This window comes from Kogia breviceps, chromosome 13 (assembly GCF_026419965.1).
Source record: "Kogia breviceps isolate mKogBre1 chromosome 13, mKogBre1 haplotype 1, whole genome shotgun sequence".
NCBI lineage: Eukaryota > Metazoa > Chordata > Mammalia > Artiodactyla > Physeteridae > Kogia > Kogia breviceps.
In genome coordinates this window covers 906,703-924,266 of record NC_081322.1, presented here as the reverse complement: position 1 = coordinate 924,266, position 17,564 = coordinate 906,703, and the positions used below count along the sequence as shown (strand labels likewise).

Here is a 17,564-nt window from a genome sequence, read left to right as displayed (position 1 = left end):
CACTGGATATTTTCAGTGTGCTTGGTTTTCTTTTTATATATAATATTAGTAGAAAATATAAAGCTTTTAAAAATGTTCTATCACAGTCTGTAAAAATCCAGGAAATGTTTCAGAGAAAGTAGTAGGAAAATATGGTAAAGACTGGGGAAATATAGGGAAAATTAAAGTTGATGTTGGCTTTCTCTAGATATAGAAGCTATGTTTATCTTGCAGAATTCCAGTGCCCAATTTAGTGGATAGCTGGGCATCATTGTTGATACTTCTGAAAGACTCCATACAATTGAGCCTTCCGGCCCCAGGGCAGTTTCTTATACTTGGGTAAGCAATTTCCCTTAAAAATATGATTTCAAATAAAAGAATAATGTTCATTGTCTGATTGCTGAATAACATTTGGGTGACTGTGTGACCTCTACCTTCTCGTAGGATTCTCAAGGTACAGCACTAGATGTATAATATGAGGCCAATAAAGAAAAAGGGGGGGAGGGTTCGGAGGGAACATTGTGTGTTTATACACATGGAAAATGTACATGTGCTAACGTAAAGCTGTTGCAACTGTAGTCACTTAGGAGAAAGTGTGGGATTGAAAGGGGTAAGGGTGAGTAGGATGGCTGGCTGAAGGGGAACTTCCTAGCGGGGGGTCATTTGAGTTCAGGGCCCTAAACATAAAAAGATTTGGGAGAGTTATTTTTCTCTCTGTCACGTTGTTTCCTGATCTGTGTTAATAATGTGTGTGATTATTTGATAAATTCCAGTCACCCTTAACTGCATGCACCGTGATGTCCTAGGCAGTGTCTGTCTTTTGCTCTCCATTATTCTTGGTTCATAATGTGTCCCTAAGAAGCATTTGCTCAGTGAGTGGAGGTGGTAGGAGCAGAAAGCCTCTGTGGAACAGGAAGGGGGGAGGGTGCACTGCGCAAGGTTCCTGGTCTCGTTTGGCTGTGAAGTAGGGCGCAGCAGTGGGATGGTGGGTGGACGCAAAGGAAGATGGGGGCTGGAAGGGGGAAGGATTTTGCATTTTCACGAAGAAGTTCGGTCTTGGGCAGGGGGTGGGGGTGGGGGCAGGTTTTTGAGGAGGGTCGTGACGGGCAAATTAATAGAATGGGTCACAGGGAAAAGAAGATGGACTAGGAATTGTTTCTGGTGGGAGGCAGCACGTTTGTGTGCTGTGGGTGGTGGGGTTGAAACAACAGGACAAACAAAGAAGGAAAGGGGGCCAGCAAAGGAGATAGAAAAGCAAACACTGAAACATCAGAAGAAAAGAAGGTATATTCAATGTTCTAGAAGCAAAGAGAATTTAAGAGGGCATGGCTAGCCCCTTCAGAAAGATTAAGGAAGATGATGTATAATAAGAGGCTGTATTTACTGATGATTTTGGAGAGGATTGGTGATTTAGGAGAGAGGAGTTTGGTGAGACAATAAGCACAGCAAGGGTTAGAGTGAGAAAGTAAGTGTGGATTATTCTTTGAATGTGTGATCATGAGAAGAAAGAGAACTGACAAGGTAGCAGGAGGAAGTGTGATTTGAACGTCATCATTAATGGTAAGGATGACCTGAGGATGTTGAGTAGTGAACAGCAAAGACGCTTCCTGGATTCAGATCCCAGCTCCTTTACTTCTTTGCTGCATGGCCTCGGGCAGGTTATTAAGCTCTCTGTCTGTAAAATGGGGACGATAACAGTGCCCCCCTCATAAAGTTGTTACGAGGATTAAATGAATTAATATTTGTTAAATTCCTAGAATAGTGCCTGGCCGATGATAAGTGTTACATAAGAGGAGAGTGCTAGACAGAAGATTGTAGAGAGAGGGGGGCTCCTTGATAGCACCAGATTCCAGAGACAGCTGGGAGGGGATGGAGACCAGGGAATGGCAGGTGTAAGAGTGAGACAAAGAAGGCTGCATTTTAAAAATTAATTTATTTACTTATTTGGCTATGCCGGGTCTTGGTTGCGGCAGGCGGGCTCTTTAGTTGCGGCACGCATGTGGGATCTCGTTCTCTGACCGGGGATCAAACCCGAGCCCCCTGCGTTGGGAGCGGGGAGTCTTAACCACTGCACCACCAGGGAAGTCTTGCGTTTCCTCCAGGACTTTGCTACTCAAAGGTTGATCCTTCAACCAGCAGCACTGGAGTCACCTGGGAGCTTGTTAGAAATGTAGAGTCTCAGTCTCCACTGCAGACCACCCGAATCAGAATCTGCATTTTTACAAGTCTCAAGTGATTTGAGTACACCTTAAAGTTTGGAAAGGACTGCTTAAGACAGAAGAGGGGAAGGAAAGGGAATACACTTTTCTCCAACCTGGGTTACATTACCTCACACAGTCAACATGTTATCGCGCTGAATGGATGTAAATTCAACCAAGTGCAAAGAGCTTTGACCTTCTGTTCAACCCCTGTAGCTCTGATGGTAATTTTACTTTTGGCTGCGTTGGGTCTTCGTTGCTGTGCGCGAGCTTTCTCTAGTGGAGGCGAACGGGGGCCACTCTTTGTCGCGGTGCGCAGGCTTCTCACTGCAGTGGCTTCTCATTGCAGCGGCCTCTCCCGTTGCGGAGCACGGGCTCCGGACGCGCAGGCTCAGCGGCCACGGCTCACGGGCCCAGCCGCCCCGCGGCACGTGGGATCCTCCCGGACCGGGGCTCGAACCCGCGTCCCCCGCATCGGCAGGCGGACTCCCAACCGCTGCGCCACCGGGGAAACCGTCTGATGGTGATTTTAAATGGGTAGTTGTCAAGATCTGTATACACAGACTTAGCTCCTCTGTTGTCCTTAAGAAAACTGGTGATTCTGGTTTGGCAACCAGTGGTCTGAAAACTTTTGAAGTGGAGGCGAGGGAAAGTGAGGGCTCTTTAGTGAAATGGCGTCGGGTGTTCCGGTAAATGTAGGAGTGTGGCCCTCCACCAGGAAGCGGAGAAGGGGTGGGGAGACCGTGATGAGCGCTGGGCGAGAGCAGATCAGCCTGCAGAGGCTGAGTGACACCGGGGCCCAGCCCGGCCGCAGTGCGCTGGCAGCCCTGCTCGGGGCGGGGTCACGATCATCCTAGACCCTCGTGCTGTCTGTTTTCCAAACCACAAAGCCGCAGGAGCTCTCGACCTTGAAGGTGGAATGAAAGGGGCAGTGGGCTCACTGTCTGCAGTTCCTGGATCAAAGGTTAAGGTAACCAGTGTGTATGATCATTTTTAGTGACGGCAGATAACGGTAAACACTGGAACTCAAACAGCGTTCTCGCGAAGATTTCTGGTTCTTATCTTCTGATCTCTAGCTCTAACCCTCACCTCTGGCACCCCTGGGTACGTCAGTAAACTTCTCCAAGACTGCTTCCCCGTCTGTCAAGAATAACAGTACCTGCCTGACCTGCCTCTGAATTGTTCTGAGGCTCAAAGAGGGGCTATACGGGCAGGTCTTTGAATCGCCACCAAATACCCTGCTGGCTGATGGCATTAAAAACGGAGGCCATCCATTATGACTTGTAGCTTCTCCCCCACAAGATTTTACTGTTTCCTCACCAGTTTTTTTCTGCCTTGCTTGTTTCTCGGATAACGAAGGATCCTACCTCCTTCTCAATGTGTGTTATCTTCTGAGTGTTTAAATTAAAAGTTGGACATTTTCAGTTATACTAGAAAATTCCCTTTTTAAATTTCTGTGGCTTATTATTTCCCCCAACCATTCCACTGATCATCTAGAAATAATAGAAATCGATATGATTGCTCTTCAATATCACTTTTCATATTAGTTTGGAAATAATTATACATATAATTTATCTTAATAAAAGCAAGTCAAGGTAAATATTGAGTGGAATTTTAGCAAACAATGGAAATGGATTTTTTTCCATTCATGAGGTATTTTTAATCTTTTACACCTGTCTGTGTATATGTACACACACACACACACGAAACCGTTTTTATATTACAATTTAAGATTGGTGGGATTTGGGGTATTTTAAAAATCTTTTGTTGATGTATAAAACACATACAGAAAACATACAAATTATAAGTATACAACTCCACAAGTTATTATGAAGTGAACATACCAACTGTTCAACCCCAAACCTAAATTAAGAAATAAGACATTATATGTCCCCTCAGGTCCCCTCCCAATTACTGTCCTTTCCCTTTGCCCCAAGATAACCGCTGTTCTGACTTCTAACAACACAGATAAATTTTGTCTTGTTTTGAATAATAATTATATATAAATATTTTCTTTTGTGTCTACTTCTTTCACACAACATATGTTTATAAAATTTATCCGCGTAATTTCATGCTATAATTTATTCCTTTTCATTGCTGTTTGGTGTTTCATTGTGTGAATATGCCACAATTTATCTCTTCTGTTGCTGGACATTTGGGTTCTTTCCTGTTTGGGATTCTACAAATAATGCTGTTATAAACATCCTCGTATAGGTCTTTCAGGCATATGTTTATGCATTTCACCTGAGTCATAGGATATCCATATATACATACATTCATTAAGCATATAAAATAGAGATTCAGGCCACAAAACCACTTGCTCACTGTGAAAAACTAGATTGCATCATTTTCCTTACACTAATATTTCCTGTTTGTTTTTTTTCTTTGGTCCTTTTAGGGTTTTGAATGAGTTTATTATGAAAAACCCTAGTTTGGAAAATAAAAAAGACCAAAGAGACCTCCAGGTAAGTCATTCAGAACTGAGAGCTGTTGCCCAAACTCCGTGTTTCTCAGTTCCTCAGCTCTAAACTGGGGAAGTCAGGCGAGGCCATCTGTGAAGTTCTGTGCGTGCGCCCGCGTGCGTATGTAGATCTGGTGGGTTACCCGTGTCTCTTCAGGACGTGACTCATAAAATAGTGGATGCGATTGGTGCAATCGCTGGCTCTTCTCTGGAGCAGACAACTTGGCTGCGGCGGAATCTGGAAGTTAAACCTTCTCCCAAAATAATGGTGGATGGAGCCAACGTGGAGCCTGACGTCGAAGGTATTGACCCCAGACGTTTAAGTTTGTATTTGCAGGCATCCGTTCACTGAGAACTTACTGCAGTCGGCACTGTGAGCACAGTACACTCCTCTGTGCTCTCGTGTTTAGCAGGTGGCTTTTTTCGGTGGGAAGGAAGCCTAACCATATCTTTACCTGTCTTCTCTCTTACTTAGATATGTTATCACCTGCAATGGAGACCTCAAGCATAACCCCTTCTGTGTATAGCGTCCACGCACTGACGTTACTCTCTGAGGTAAATAAACGTTCTCGGGTGTTTTCACACGAACTTTCAAGGACACAGCTTCACAATTCAATAGTAGCAGCAAGTGATTCTTACAGAGAAGATTTTAATTTGAAAAACTGTTTTGTACTTCAAGAAATCACGATATAAAATAAGGTTTTGACTTTGTATTCAGATTCATAGTTTGTTAAATATTAGTGATACTAACTTTAGCGATTGCTTCCCGCCCATGCACTATTTTTTAAAAGGGTACTTTTTAAACATGCTCAGTGCTTTGGTATCACAGTGCGGTAGGGAGGGGTGGAGGTGGTATAACGATGCCACTACAAAGCATTTACAGCTAACCCCACATTTTTATGTACACCCTCTGACGTGCTCCTTTTCATGCCCTGTTACCAGGGCACTTTTGTTTCCCCTTCACAGATGTGGGTACAGAGAGAGATTAACACAGTGTGACTAAGACCAGCCTGACAGAGTTGCAGCTCCATTCATGTGGTTGGGTTTTTCCCAGGCCACCTGGTAACCCAGTCAGGGGAAGGGAATACCGAGTTTCTAGTCTTAAATTTGCTGTTTACTCACGGTCACATTGGAAGGTTCTTAACCTCTCTTTTTCTCTTCTTCCCTGTCTTGGTTAGAAATAGTAAAAGTTTCCCGTATTTATACCCTATAGTTATAATGGGAAAAAACCGCAAATTGTGGCAGAAACCATTCACGTAAAAGTGGCTTAGGGAGATATGATTTTAGGTTTTTCTAATTTTAAGGTATTCTAGGTTTTCTCACAGACTGAAAACCACCTCTGAGTGCTGTCAGTTTCAGCTCTCAGATTATACATTCCATTTCATTTCTTAACGTTTTTTTAGGTTTTGGCTCATCTTTTGGATATGGTTTTCTACAGTGATGAAAAAGAACGGGTTATTCCTTTACTTGTAAATATTATGCATTATGTTGTGCCCTACCTCCGGAATCACAGGTACTATTATTATTTAACTAGATGTGTTAGTGAATTCATACTCTGTTAAAAATAAATTGTGTTCCTTTATTGCCATTTTTGGAATTACCACAAAATGACTTTATTTTTACCTTGAATTATAGTGATAAAACAATGATTTCTCTTATAGTGCTTTCTGTTTCCCATCAGTGCTTTAGGTAACTGTGAGCACTTAGGTGTAACGTGATACGATGATTGAAGTTGTAACATACGGGTTAAAGTGGTTTTCCTTCCTCCTAGCGCACACAATGCCCCTAGTTACCGAGCCTGTGTCCAGCTGCTGAGCAGCCTCAGTGGGTATCAGTACACACGGAGAGCGTGGAAAAAAGAAGCCTTTGACCTCTTCATGGACCCCAGCTTCTTTCAGATGGACGCCTCCTGTGTTAATCAGTAAGTCGCCTTGCTTCTAACAGAGTCTCTTGGAATCAAGTACCGTCTGCAAAGTAGAACACTTTTTAAATAATAATAAACAACAACAAACTCTTATTTACATATCATAATCCTTGTCTCTTTCAGTTGGAGAGCAATTATGGACAATCTGATGACACATGATAAGACGACATTTAGAGATTTGATGAGTGAGTATTGCGGGGTGACAACCCAAGCAGTGAATTTCCTATACAGGATCCATTCGTATCTACTTTGCTCTTTTCTAGAAACTGTTGAGAATTAGCTCTTTGTCGAGTTATACTTAGTACCCGATAGGAACATAATGTTAAAACTTAAAAAGGACAACATAGTTGATAAATAATAAGTAAAACTATTTGGCCATGTCAGATCTGTCCCCAGACCGTTTCCTCAGCACGTGACACAGAACGTGGCACTCAGTAAGTGATCACTGAACGAGTGAAAGACTGGCAGGTAGGCAGGCGGTAGGAACAAACCTAGCAAACAACTCCTTCCAACTCCTGGGGCTCTGGGGGCTCCCCTGGTGGGCCAGCGGTTAAGATTCCGAGCTTCCGCTGCAGGGGGCACGCGGTCAGTCTCTGGTCGGGGAACCCCACGCGCTGCATGGCTCGGCCAAAAAAGAGTCCTGGGGCTGTGTTTATGTTCTCGGAAGGAAGAAAGAAGAGGGGCCAGGAAGGCCAGAATCACTCTCCAGCCCACTTCTTCTCTATCTTACTGGCTTACATATTAGGCTTCCTCATAGTATCTAATCTGGAAAAAAAAAAAAAAAAGGTTTTCTTGGTTTTCTAAAAGTTTGAAAGTTATTAAACTAATGACCTTAAATAGCAGTGAAGTTGGATGAATCTGTCGAATTTCTTGTCAGTTCTTAACCCAAGCTGCAGTTTCCCCCTCTGGAAAAGGGACAGCGTATTCTCTCTAATCTTCACCGGTTTGTTTTAAGGTTCAGATTCATCTATTTAACAGTTATTTATTAAAAGACCAAAATGGGCCAGGCGTTATCCAATCGATGAGATTATTTCAGACAGTAGGTAGGAAGTTGTGAAGGAAATAGCGTGATACGATAGATTTTAATAACAGCTCAAGAGTTCATACCTGATGTGAAACTAAAGAAACCAACCATGAGAAGGCCTAGGGACAGAGTATTCCGGGAATAAGGGACAAAAATAATAAAGGTCTCAGGGTAGGAACAAGCTCGGTGAATTCAAGGAAGAGCAGGCGAGACAGTGTGCCCGCAGGAGAGGGAATGGGGGTGAGTACAAGACATGAGGAAGGAGAGCCAGGTAGGCTAGGCCTGGCCAGGCCAAAGATGTTTAAAGCAGTGAGAAGGATTTCGGCAGATGGCCTAAAATAATAAAGGGTTTTATAAAATGGCATTGTTAGTGATTTTACCTTCTGAAACCTACAGTTCTAAATTTTTTCCTCTCTCCACGTTGCAGTTCCCGCCCCTTGGTCTTCTGGCTTGTCTATGCTAGACCTGTTTGCCAGTCCTTCCGCCTCGGGAGAGGAGCCCCAAGTCCTCTCTCCTGAGGTCCTCTCTCCCGGGTGTCATAGGGTCTAGACATTCTTAAAAACAAACAACCAGAATCATCTTTTTTCAAATCGCCTGATGACTGTATCACAGCGTCTCTCACTTGCTTTGTTTTTTTCCTTCCAGCTCGTGTAGCTGTGGCCCAGAGCAGCTCACTTAACCTCTTTGCAAACCGTGATGCGGAGCTAGAGCAGAGAGCCATGCTTCTGAAAAGATTAGCATTTGCGATTTTTAGCAGTGAGATTGACCAGTATCAGAAATATCTTCCAGATATACAAGGTAAATAGTGGAAAACTGTTTTCTCTATTTTCCAAATTTTTTGATTCCTTAGAAATTACCTTCTCCATAAGTTGTAAGTTGGGGTGAAATACAGCAAGCGTTGGTAGATGGAGAATGCTGTTGAATCAGAAATTTGTTCTATTGAAACGACAAAAATTATCACCACCAGTATGTAAAAGAAATCAGACACTGAGTTGATAGGAGTTGCCTAAACATGGTCTCCATTTTATTGTTTGGGTCAGATTTCCTAGGAATTCATGTTTGAGAATGAGGTGTAAGACTGTTCTACTGCAGACAGGCATATTAGTGGGTTTTTTCGTGGCGGATGAGAGGTTATACACCTTTAAAGGAGGGGCCTGAACTAGAGGCATAGCCTCGCCTCTATTTTAGCTAGAAGTAGGTGGAGATCTAGAGTTTGGGGCCAGGGTAGGGGGTCGTTTAAGGTTTTTGCTAACCTCCATCGAAAGGGTTTGGCGGCTCTGTGTGTCCCGAAGGGCGTCAGGGCGGTGGTCACCCAGTGCCGGCACGCGGCTCCGTGACGGCCGTGAAGCGGCCCCGGGCGGTGTGGTTTGCCGCGGAGTCAGTGGGCTTGGGCAGCAGGCAGCCGCAGCAGGCTGCGCGGGGACGGGGCTGGGGATGGCAGTTGTCTTCTCTTTACTGAGATTATTTCTCTCTCCCGGAAGACAAGTGACTCCTCCTTTTCTAACCCTTTATACCTAACGTCCAGCGGGCAACATGCACACTGTTTGCCCTGTGATTTTTTTTCCAGTCGACTAGATCGGTGCTACTCAAAGCGTGGTCCGTGGACCAGTGTCAGTCTGTCATTCCATCCATGATAAGTTCAGAAATGTAGAGTAAGCGTTTTCAGCCTTTATAGCAATGTGATAGAATCTGTTGAATCTAGTAATAAGAACATGGCATGGTATTTTATTTATCTTTTTTAAATTTGATTTTTTCTGGTAATTCATTTTTATTATATTTTATGAAAGTATCGATCTGCAGCAGACTGGAAATTGTTTTAAAAGTTGACCATCATAGATGGTTTGAGAAGCACTGAACTCGGTTATGTAGAAAAGCTCACATGACAACGATTCTACCTGACACTGAAAATATACTGTTGTGTCTGTTTTCAGAGAGATTGGTTGAGAGTCTCCGTTTGCCTCAGGTGCCAACCCTGCACTCTCAAGTGTTCCTCTTCTTCAGAGTGTTACTTTTAAGAATGTCTCCACAACATCTTACCTCACTCTGGCCTACCATGATCACAGAGCTTGTGAGTCAGTTTTATTTCAATGAGGTCATAAATCTAAATTATAAAACAATGTGACAAGCATGAACATGCTTACCAGATAAAAACTAATCTTGGAAGACAGCTGAACTCCAGTTAAGCCTGTTACTGACAATTTGTACAGATGAAAATAGTAAAACAAGTCAGATTCTGTCTCCACACAGCTTATGCAACATTAGCAATTATTAGCTCCTTGCGAATCATGACCTCGTCTGATCTGGTTTAGTTCATTCTCAGCTACACCAAAGTTTTAACTTTGTCATGGCTGCCACGCCTGGTTCCTCCTGCCTTTTGCAGCACCTTGCGAGCGATTAGAGATGGTTTAGCTAGATTTAGGTGGCCTGACGTAGGGCATGTATCACTCTTGAAGTGCAGCGCTTACCCAGGTAAGCTGCTTCAGAGAGACTTTGACAAGATTTTGTAAACCCCCCAACAATAAAACCTTCCTAAGTCCCACTACACCAGTCCGTTCCCCTCCCAGAGCATGCCCTGTCGCCCTCATCTGAACAATGTGGGGAGCTGGGGAAAGAGATGAGAAAGGAAAGGGACAGGAATCTGTAACTCCAAAAACCCAGCATTATAACTTCCCCATAAAGAAATTGGCTTCAATATTTTTCCTTTTATTTATTTATTTTTTTTTTTGCGGTACGCGGGCTTCTCACCGCTGTGGCCTCTCCCGTTGCGGAGCACGGGCTCCGGACGCGCAGGCTCAGCGGCCACGGCTCACGGGCCCAGCCGCTCCGCGGCACGTGGGATCTTCCCGGACCTGGGCACGAACCCGCGTCCCCTGCGTCGGCAGGCGGACTCTCAACCACTGCGCCACCAGGGAAGCCCAAGATTTTTCCTTTTTTGATAACTGTATCTCTGTTCCATAATCACCAAGTAAGCCCATGCGTTCATCTCACCTCTGCCAAATTAGTAGCAAGGCTCTGCGCTGAATTTTCAGTTTTACTTTTGGAAACTAAGTATAATTTAAAGATCCTAAAGTTGTATCCTAAAATCGGTATTTGGATTAATGAAAATATAGCCTAAAGATAATTTGAAAGAAGGATTAAGTAAACATTTGACACTTTTTCCGTGGTCTTCAGGTACAGGTATTTTTGCTGATGGAGCAGGAGCTCACTGCTGATGAAGACATTTCACGGTAAATGTGTAATTCATTTTGATTGAGTCTTGTCAGTGTGTAGCATCCTAAAATCATCCAGAACATTACTTTACAACCAGGAGGGTAGAGACGTTATTTTATCTGAACGCTTTATGCATTTAGTCCGTTATTATCCAGTTGATCATATTTGGATATAATACAGTTTCATGTATTCCTTAGGTATTTTAGACTGAATTAAACTATCAACATGTGTGGCCTTTGGCCTCTAGACACAAATTTAGTTTAAAGCAATACTGTTTCAGCCATGTGAGCAGTATTGGTTTTAGTGGGTCAGATCTTTTTCCTGAGACATTCAGCAAAACCTATTATGGCAGGTAACCTGTAACTAAGGTATACAAATGTCTGTATCTTCCAGGATGATCTCAATGTAATGTACTAAAATTTGGGGTTTTTTTTAGCAGAAGCAGTTTATTAATATGTGACTAAATATAATTTATTTTTATTTAGGAATTTTTGTACAAATAAGTTTATAAATTAAAAAGTTCCTTTAACACTGTGTGTCTTGAATATATTTTACGCTTCTTTAATCCTAGGTTTATAAAAGAGAGTCCCCTATACTAATAACTGTGTTGATTATTATAGAAAGTTTCCCTCCCACCATCCTTGCAGGACACTGAGTAGTAGGGAGGCCTCTTGGTTTTACAGCTTGTATTTTTATACTTCTCGAGTATAACAAGTTATTCTCTACTATTTTTACATTCTTAAAATTTAAAGAAGAAAAATTAATGTTTGATTTGAGAACAAGCAAGTCATGAACTTGCTTGGCGATTACTGGTACACTTATCAGAATGATTATGAAAAACATTAGCTGGCGCTTTGAGATTTTCCAGGAATTACCTGTTAGTAAGTGGGTACAACTGCTCACAGCACTCTCTCCTGCTTATAGGACTTCAGGCCCCTCTGTGGCTGGTCTGGAGACAACCTACACAGGAGGTAATGGCTTTTCTACTTCATATAACAGCCAGCGGTGGTTAAACCTCTATCTTTCCGCTTGCAAATTTTTGGATTTGGCTCTGGCGTTGCCCTCCGAAAATCTTCCTCAGTTTCAGATGTAAGTAAAAGTAAGGATATTAAATGGATATGTTTGAAATGCATTTGCTTTGGTTGGTGACATCTAAGATAAAGTTTTTTTGTGTAAGTTGAAGTATTCATAATTTTTATTAAAATGTAATTGTTGTGGCAGGAGGATGGTAGGGCAACAGTTGTTGGAAGGTGTGGGAAATGGCCGTCGTGTGTGTATTAAGACTGACAGACCATTCAGTCAACAAGTTGAGTATGCAGCACATGTGAGGCAGCCGGATACGTGACTTAGGAGCTTCAAGTCCAGTGTAGGAGACGTGCCGTTAACACACCGTGGGTGTTCTTCGGGCAGCTCTGCAGGATGCTGTGAGGCCACACAGCGGAGACCCCTCTGAGCTCTAGGGGTCAGAGCAGGCCCGAGGGGAGTTTTACACTGAGGAGGTGGAGTGATGGTTGGGGGAGGCGGGGGTGAAGACTTAGAGGTTGGAATGGCCCTGGTGTGTCTGCAGTGTTGAAAGGTCAGTATTGCTGGAGCAGCATGTTGAGATATGAGGCTGGAAAGGGCCCGAGTTACAGGACTTACAAGCTGTATTCAAGAACTTGGACTTAGTAACTTACTAAGGACAGTGGGAAGCCGCTGAAGCATGAATTTTAAGGAGTGAAGTGATGTTATCAGTCTTGTATTTTAGAAATGTTACTTTGGCTGTGTAGTTTGGAGAAAGGATGGGAGGTGGGGAGACTGGAAACAAGGAGGCTCTTCTTTCAGAAGACAGTGAATTGAACTAGAAATGGCAGAGGGGAATAGGGAGAAAACTAATGTAAGGTAAATGCCTTGTTCATAAGTGCTCAAAAATATTTAATTATGATTTCTCATATTTAAATTTTTTAAATAGGCAAACTATATGATTGCTTTATTGCTATGTAGCTAATTTGAGAATTTATCCACATGATCAAATGTGTATTTATATAATATATAAAATTGTGTTATATTATTCTTCTGGAATGGAATATTAATAGGATTAAGAGCAAGACACCAGAATCCTTTTTCTACATTTGGATATACTTAAATCTCTAAAAATTTCTGTTGCACAAGCTTCCTTTTCATTGAATGTAATGGGATGAACTAGAAATTTTTTTACATTAATTCCAGTCCCTTTAATTTTTTTTCCATTTGAAAACCATATATATCCACTTGTTAATGAATTTCAGCGGCTGGGTGTCTGTTAAACTGATGTTACTCCTGAAGAAGTTCAGAAAAGGCTGCTAAGCAGAATTGTAGTCAAGTGGCCGAAATTAACTCGGATGCTGAGGTTCACAGAGGGAACAGAAACTAGTCTTCACGCTCTAGGAAGAATATTACGCTCCACTGGTGGCCTTTCAGCTTCTGTGATCAGAACCAAAATGGGTTTATCATAACTCTTTACTTGTCAACATACAGAAAAGAGATGAAAATGCTGTCATATCAACTACAGTTTTTTTTCTTTTAACTACTGCCTTTTTTCAAAATCTATAAGGTGATAAAAGGTAACATGGAGAATTTAATAATCTTGAAAGGGTAATATCTTTCTAAGCATGATTTTTTTTCAAAAGTTTAAAATAGTTCATAATTTAGTTACAAACAATTTTTAGTCTCTGTGTGACTAAAAAATACCATAAAGATTGAAAGGCAGCATTGAGTTGGGAAAAGATATTTACAATGTATATGACCAAGTCTGACTTGCTTAATGTGTAAAGATGGATATAACACAATAGAAAAATGGGCCAATGACAGGGTTAATAGTTCAGAGAAAAGGAATGGCTTGTAAAACGTACGAAAAGGTGCTCAGTCATACTCATAAGAGAAATTCCAGTTAAAGTTACTATCAGAATGGTAAAGATCTAAAAGCGTACTTCCTTTTACCCTTAACAATAGAGACATTCTTACTCTTGTTGGAAGAGTACATTGATATCGTCTAGTTTTTCCCAAAGAGGTTTATATTTCCTAAAATTCAAAATACAGATCCTCTTTAGGCCAGTAATTCTGCTATATCCAAGCACTTCTCCCAGTCACCGTCCTCTCAGACATGCATAAAAGTCAGCAGTTATATAAGCGTATCCATTATGGCACTATTTGTAATAGCAAGAAATCGGACAATCTAGGAGACTGGTTGAATCAGTACCTTCCAACACTGGAGTACTCTGTAACTGTTAAAGAGGATGCTGTTTTATATGATCTTATCTCCAAGATGTGTAATGAAAATAAGCAGCCATCATTTGATTTATTAAAAGAGGAGGGGGTTGCTTGTGTGACCGTGTGCTCTTTTGTGCATAATAAAACTCTGCATGGATATACACGGAACTGGCAATGTTGGTGGAGCCTGTGGTGGGAAGGAGCCTACCCACCTCTCTTTGGTGCACGCCCTTGTCTACTGTTTGAATTCCTTCCAGAGACAGATATTAATTTTACTTATTAAAGACAAAACTTAAAATAAAAATACAATACAAGTATGAAAGAAGGCCTACTTAAACCTTTCTTAAACGCTTTCAGTTCTCTGCCCCCTTACCGTGTAGTTAGGGAACATCTGGCCAAGTATATGTTGGAGATTTTTATCTATGTAGTGATGAACGAGCATGGAAACATTTGTCAAGTTACGTGTGTTGTGGTCATGAAAAAAATGGTGTCGAGTACTTTCCACATTTCATTTGTTCATTACAAATGTTCGTGTACTCATTTCAACTCTATGAGGTAGTTAATATTGTCCTGATTTACTGGTAAAGGCTCAGGTTCAGAAACATGCCCCAGGTGACAGGGCTACAGGCTGCTCTGTGGATCCGTTACACAGTGGTGGGTTCACGCGTGACGTGTCTACTGGATTTATGTGGCCTCGTCTCAGACGGCACAGCGTGCATCTTACCGACGCTGGTCTCATTCTTCTGTACGTAGGTACCGATGGGCCTTTATTCCAGAAGCCTCAGATGATTCCGGTTTGGAAGTGAGAAGGCAGGGCATACATCAACGAGAATTTAAACCTTACGTAGTACGACTTGCAAAACTTCTTCGGAAAAGGGCAAAGGTATTGGCGTTCTTTCTACAATTTGTTTTTGTTAAGAGTAAGAAGATAAAATGCGTAAGATGCATCGTATCTTATGTGCACCTTCCTCTCTGCATCAGGCCAATTAATTACAGATCTTTACCCAGGGAAACAGTAGTGAGTTTCTTATGTTCATCAGTAGGCCTCTGTTACAAACCTTTTGTCATCTTTTCCTTACGTTCAGAACATTCCAAAACTAAATTGTACAATTTGGGGGCGATCTGGGTTGTTTTGCAAGCCCTAGTTTGTAATATGTGCTTTGAGTGCTCAGAAACTTTCCACTCTTCTGGGGTCCCCTCTTCTGGCAGCAGCTCCTAAACCACATTCCACACACGACAGAGATGGAATGGAGGACAGTGGTTTAAAAGGAGGTTGTCCTCGAAGGACATGCGGAACTTGATTTAGAATCGAGTTGTTTCTTTAGGGACTAGTAAGTAAAAGAAGAGATGAGCGATGGAAGTTGAGTCCGGAGTTTAGGAGAGCACTTGGGTACTTTCACGTTGATGTTGCCGGGTCGGAAACAATACTCCCGACAGCGAATCCGGAAGCAAGGTGGTTACAGGCACAGGTACCTTGTCATCCCTGCATTTCATTAGTAACGAGAGTCCTCATGAAACTCCTCCCTCATCTAAGGGATAAACACGACAGTCTCTTGCACAACACTTGTCCCACAGAATAAAAAATGTTGTGATTGGAAAGCATTTCCCCATCCAGAACACCTTCAGCAAGGTCTTCATGGCCAAGCCCACTGTCCAGTGGAGCACGGGCTGTGAGCTCTCCTCTTTCCTTCCACAGGACAAGGAGGAGCACTTTAAGACAGTGATTGTGGAGGGACTGGAGATGGCCAAGCATCAGGTGAGGGGGGCTTTTTGATGCTTGTGGTGTGGCAGCAAAAGCCGCCACCTCTGGACCAAATCTTGAGACACAAACCCAGGTCTGGATTTCAACAGGACGAGAGAGGTAAACAGGAAGGAAGTCTTTCTTCAAGCGTAGACCGTTGCAGTGAAAGGAGAAATAGTTCGTACGGAAACACGTCGGACTTGTTAATTTTATTATTGAGGAGGTGGTGTAGTTCTGATTAAGAAAAGCAGAAACACTGAAACAAGTGCACTGTCCTTGGTCAAGAGCTTAGTAGAAAAAAGTCCTCTTAAAGGTACATCTTGACAAGAATATAAACAAAAGGTTACATCATAGTTTCCTTACATTTGAAAATCAGCTATGTAGAGGGTTCAAGCATATTACTCGTTTTCCTTCAGAGTAAATTCATCTCTGTAGACCCTTTAATGGCTATTGAATTGCACTCTGACACAGGGGACTGAAGGTGGTGTGGTCATCAGTCCCGGACTGTCATTAAAGCCGGTGTTATGAAGTGAGAGAAAGGAAAGCGGTTTCGTACTAAGAAATAAACTAATAGCTGTTTTTTCTTTTTTCTTTTTTTTTTAAATTTGGCCATAGATAAAGAACTAGATGATCTTTTTTTCTTGTTTGCTCCTGTAGACTTCTGAGAAAGGAAAACAGATTTGAAACAGGATTTTATTTTAAAATAAGCAAACATTGTAAGCACACACAAGGAAATAAGCTGGATTTTGCATCTGTTTTCTCCACTAGGAAACTAGTGATATTAAAATATTAAGTATACAGTGCAAGTTTCTCAGCAACATCTCATCTCAGAAGGCAAATTCCATTTGTTAACAAATACGAGACTATAATTCTGCTTCCTAAGTCCCACTTGATAGTTTTTTCTATCTAGTTCATTGTTTGTTTTCATTACCTTTACTCAGTGTGTTTTCATATCTATGATTCTGCCCCAGTTCCAACATCTGCAGTTCTCTCAGAACTTTCCCTAGATAGAGACTGACGTCTACAACCGTGTGTGTACAGTTTAGCTGACTTCTCAAACTAGCGACTTGAAGTACGTAAACTGTTGTGTTTATGCAGTTGACAAAGGGTTTTCACATACATTCTCTTCATCGCCCCATCTTATAAGTGAGGAAGTGTTCTGTACTTGCCCAGGACACCCACGGTAAGCAAGAGGCAGAGCCGGGGCCCTGACCCTGGCGTTACTGTGACTCCAGGTCCAGCTTTGCTCCCATGCGGTTTAGCACAACACAGAAGCGCACGGCAGGGTCTCTCCTGGGAGTTCCTTTCCTTGCTCTGTGCTGATAGTAATGATTCACTGTGGGCTCTGCAGCTGTCTCGTGGCACGTTTCAGCCGTTTGGCCACAAGGTAATTGACTGACTGCCGGGTAGTGAAATGTGTGAGACTCTCTGTCCCTTCTACAGCCGCTGTGACCTAGTCCCCAGGTACATCAGTGGGGACCCAGAAACCTGGGAGCTTTTTGAGTATACGCAAAGCACAACATCAACTTTTGGATTTGACGGCCCCTATGCAAAACTAATTCAGCTAACAACTAAGCTTACTTGTGCGTTCAGGTTAGAAAACGTTACTACGGTGTTAGACCCTCAATGTCCAATTAATAATTGGCACCAGAAGGCCTCAGTTAGAAGCACACGTTTTAGCAAGTCTGGAACGGAGACTTGATGTCGTCATTGGTGTTCACTCCTTACCTCTGTGTGCTGACGTTCGTGTTCTCGTAAGTTTTCTCACGCGGTGCACCGTCTGTTGGTAGCCGCCGCCT

At 42.5% G+C, this 17,564-nt stretch overlaps 1 protein-coding gene across 16 annotated transcripts in view; it reads left to right on the top strand.

The window, feature by feature from the left end:
- DOP1A (DOP1 leucine zipper like protein A) overlaps nt 1-17,564 on the top strand; it is a 113,001-nt gene that overhangs the window by 93,732 nt on the left and 1,705 nt on the right. For 8 of the 16 annotated variants that reach the window (XM_067011239.1, XM_067011237.1, XM_067011228.1 and 5 more), the window contains 13 exons: nt 214-318; nt 4,576-4,642; nt 4,796-4,940; nt 5,114-5,193; nt 6,042-6,151; nt 6,410-6,559; nt 6,686-6,747; nt 8,232-8,384; nt 9,518-9,654; nt 10,758-10,813; nt 11,721-11,885; nt 14,778-14,907; nt 15,721-15,780. In XM_067011239.1, coding sequence (XP_066867340.1) covers nt 214-318; nt 4,576-4,642; nt 4,796-4,940; nt 5,114-5,193; nt 6,042-6,151; nt 6,410-6,559; nt 6,686-6,747; nt 8,232-8,384; nt 9,518-9,654; nt 10,758-10,813; nt 11,721-11,885; nt 14,778-14,907; nt 15,721-15,780 — 1,420 coding nt within the window. Of the gene's footprint in view, nt 1-213; nt 319-4,575; nt 4,643-4,795; nt 4,941-5,113; nt 5,194-6,041; nt 6,152-6,409; nt 6,560-6,685; nt 6,748-8,231; nt 8,385-9,517; nt 9,655-10,757; nt 10,814-11,720; nt 11,886-14,777; nt 14,908-15,720; nt 15,781-17,208; nt 17,233-17,564 lie in introns of those variants that run through there. The other 8 variants (XM_067011240.1, XM_067011232.1, XM_067011231.1 and 5 more) reach the window with 4 other exon arrangements.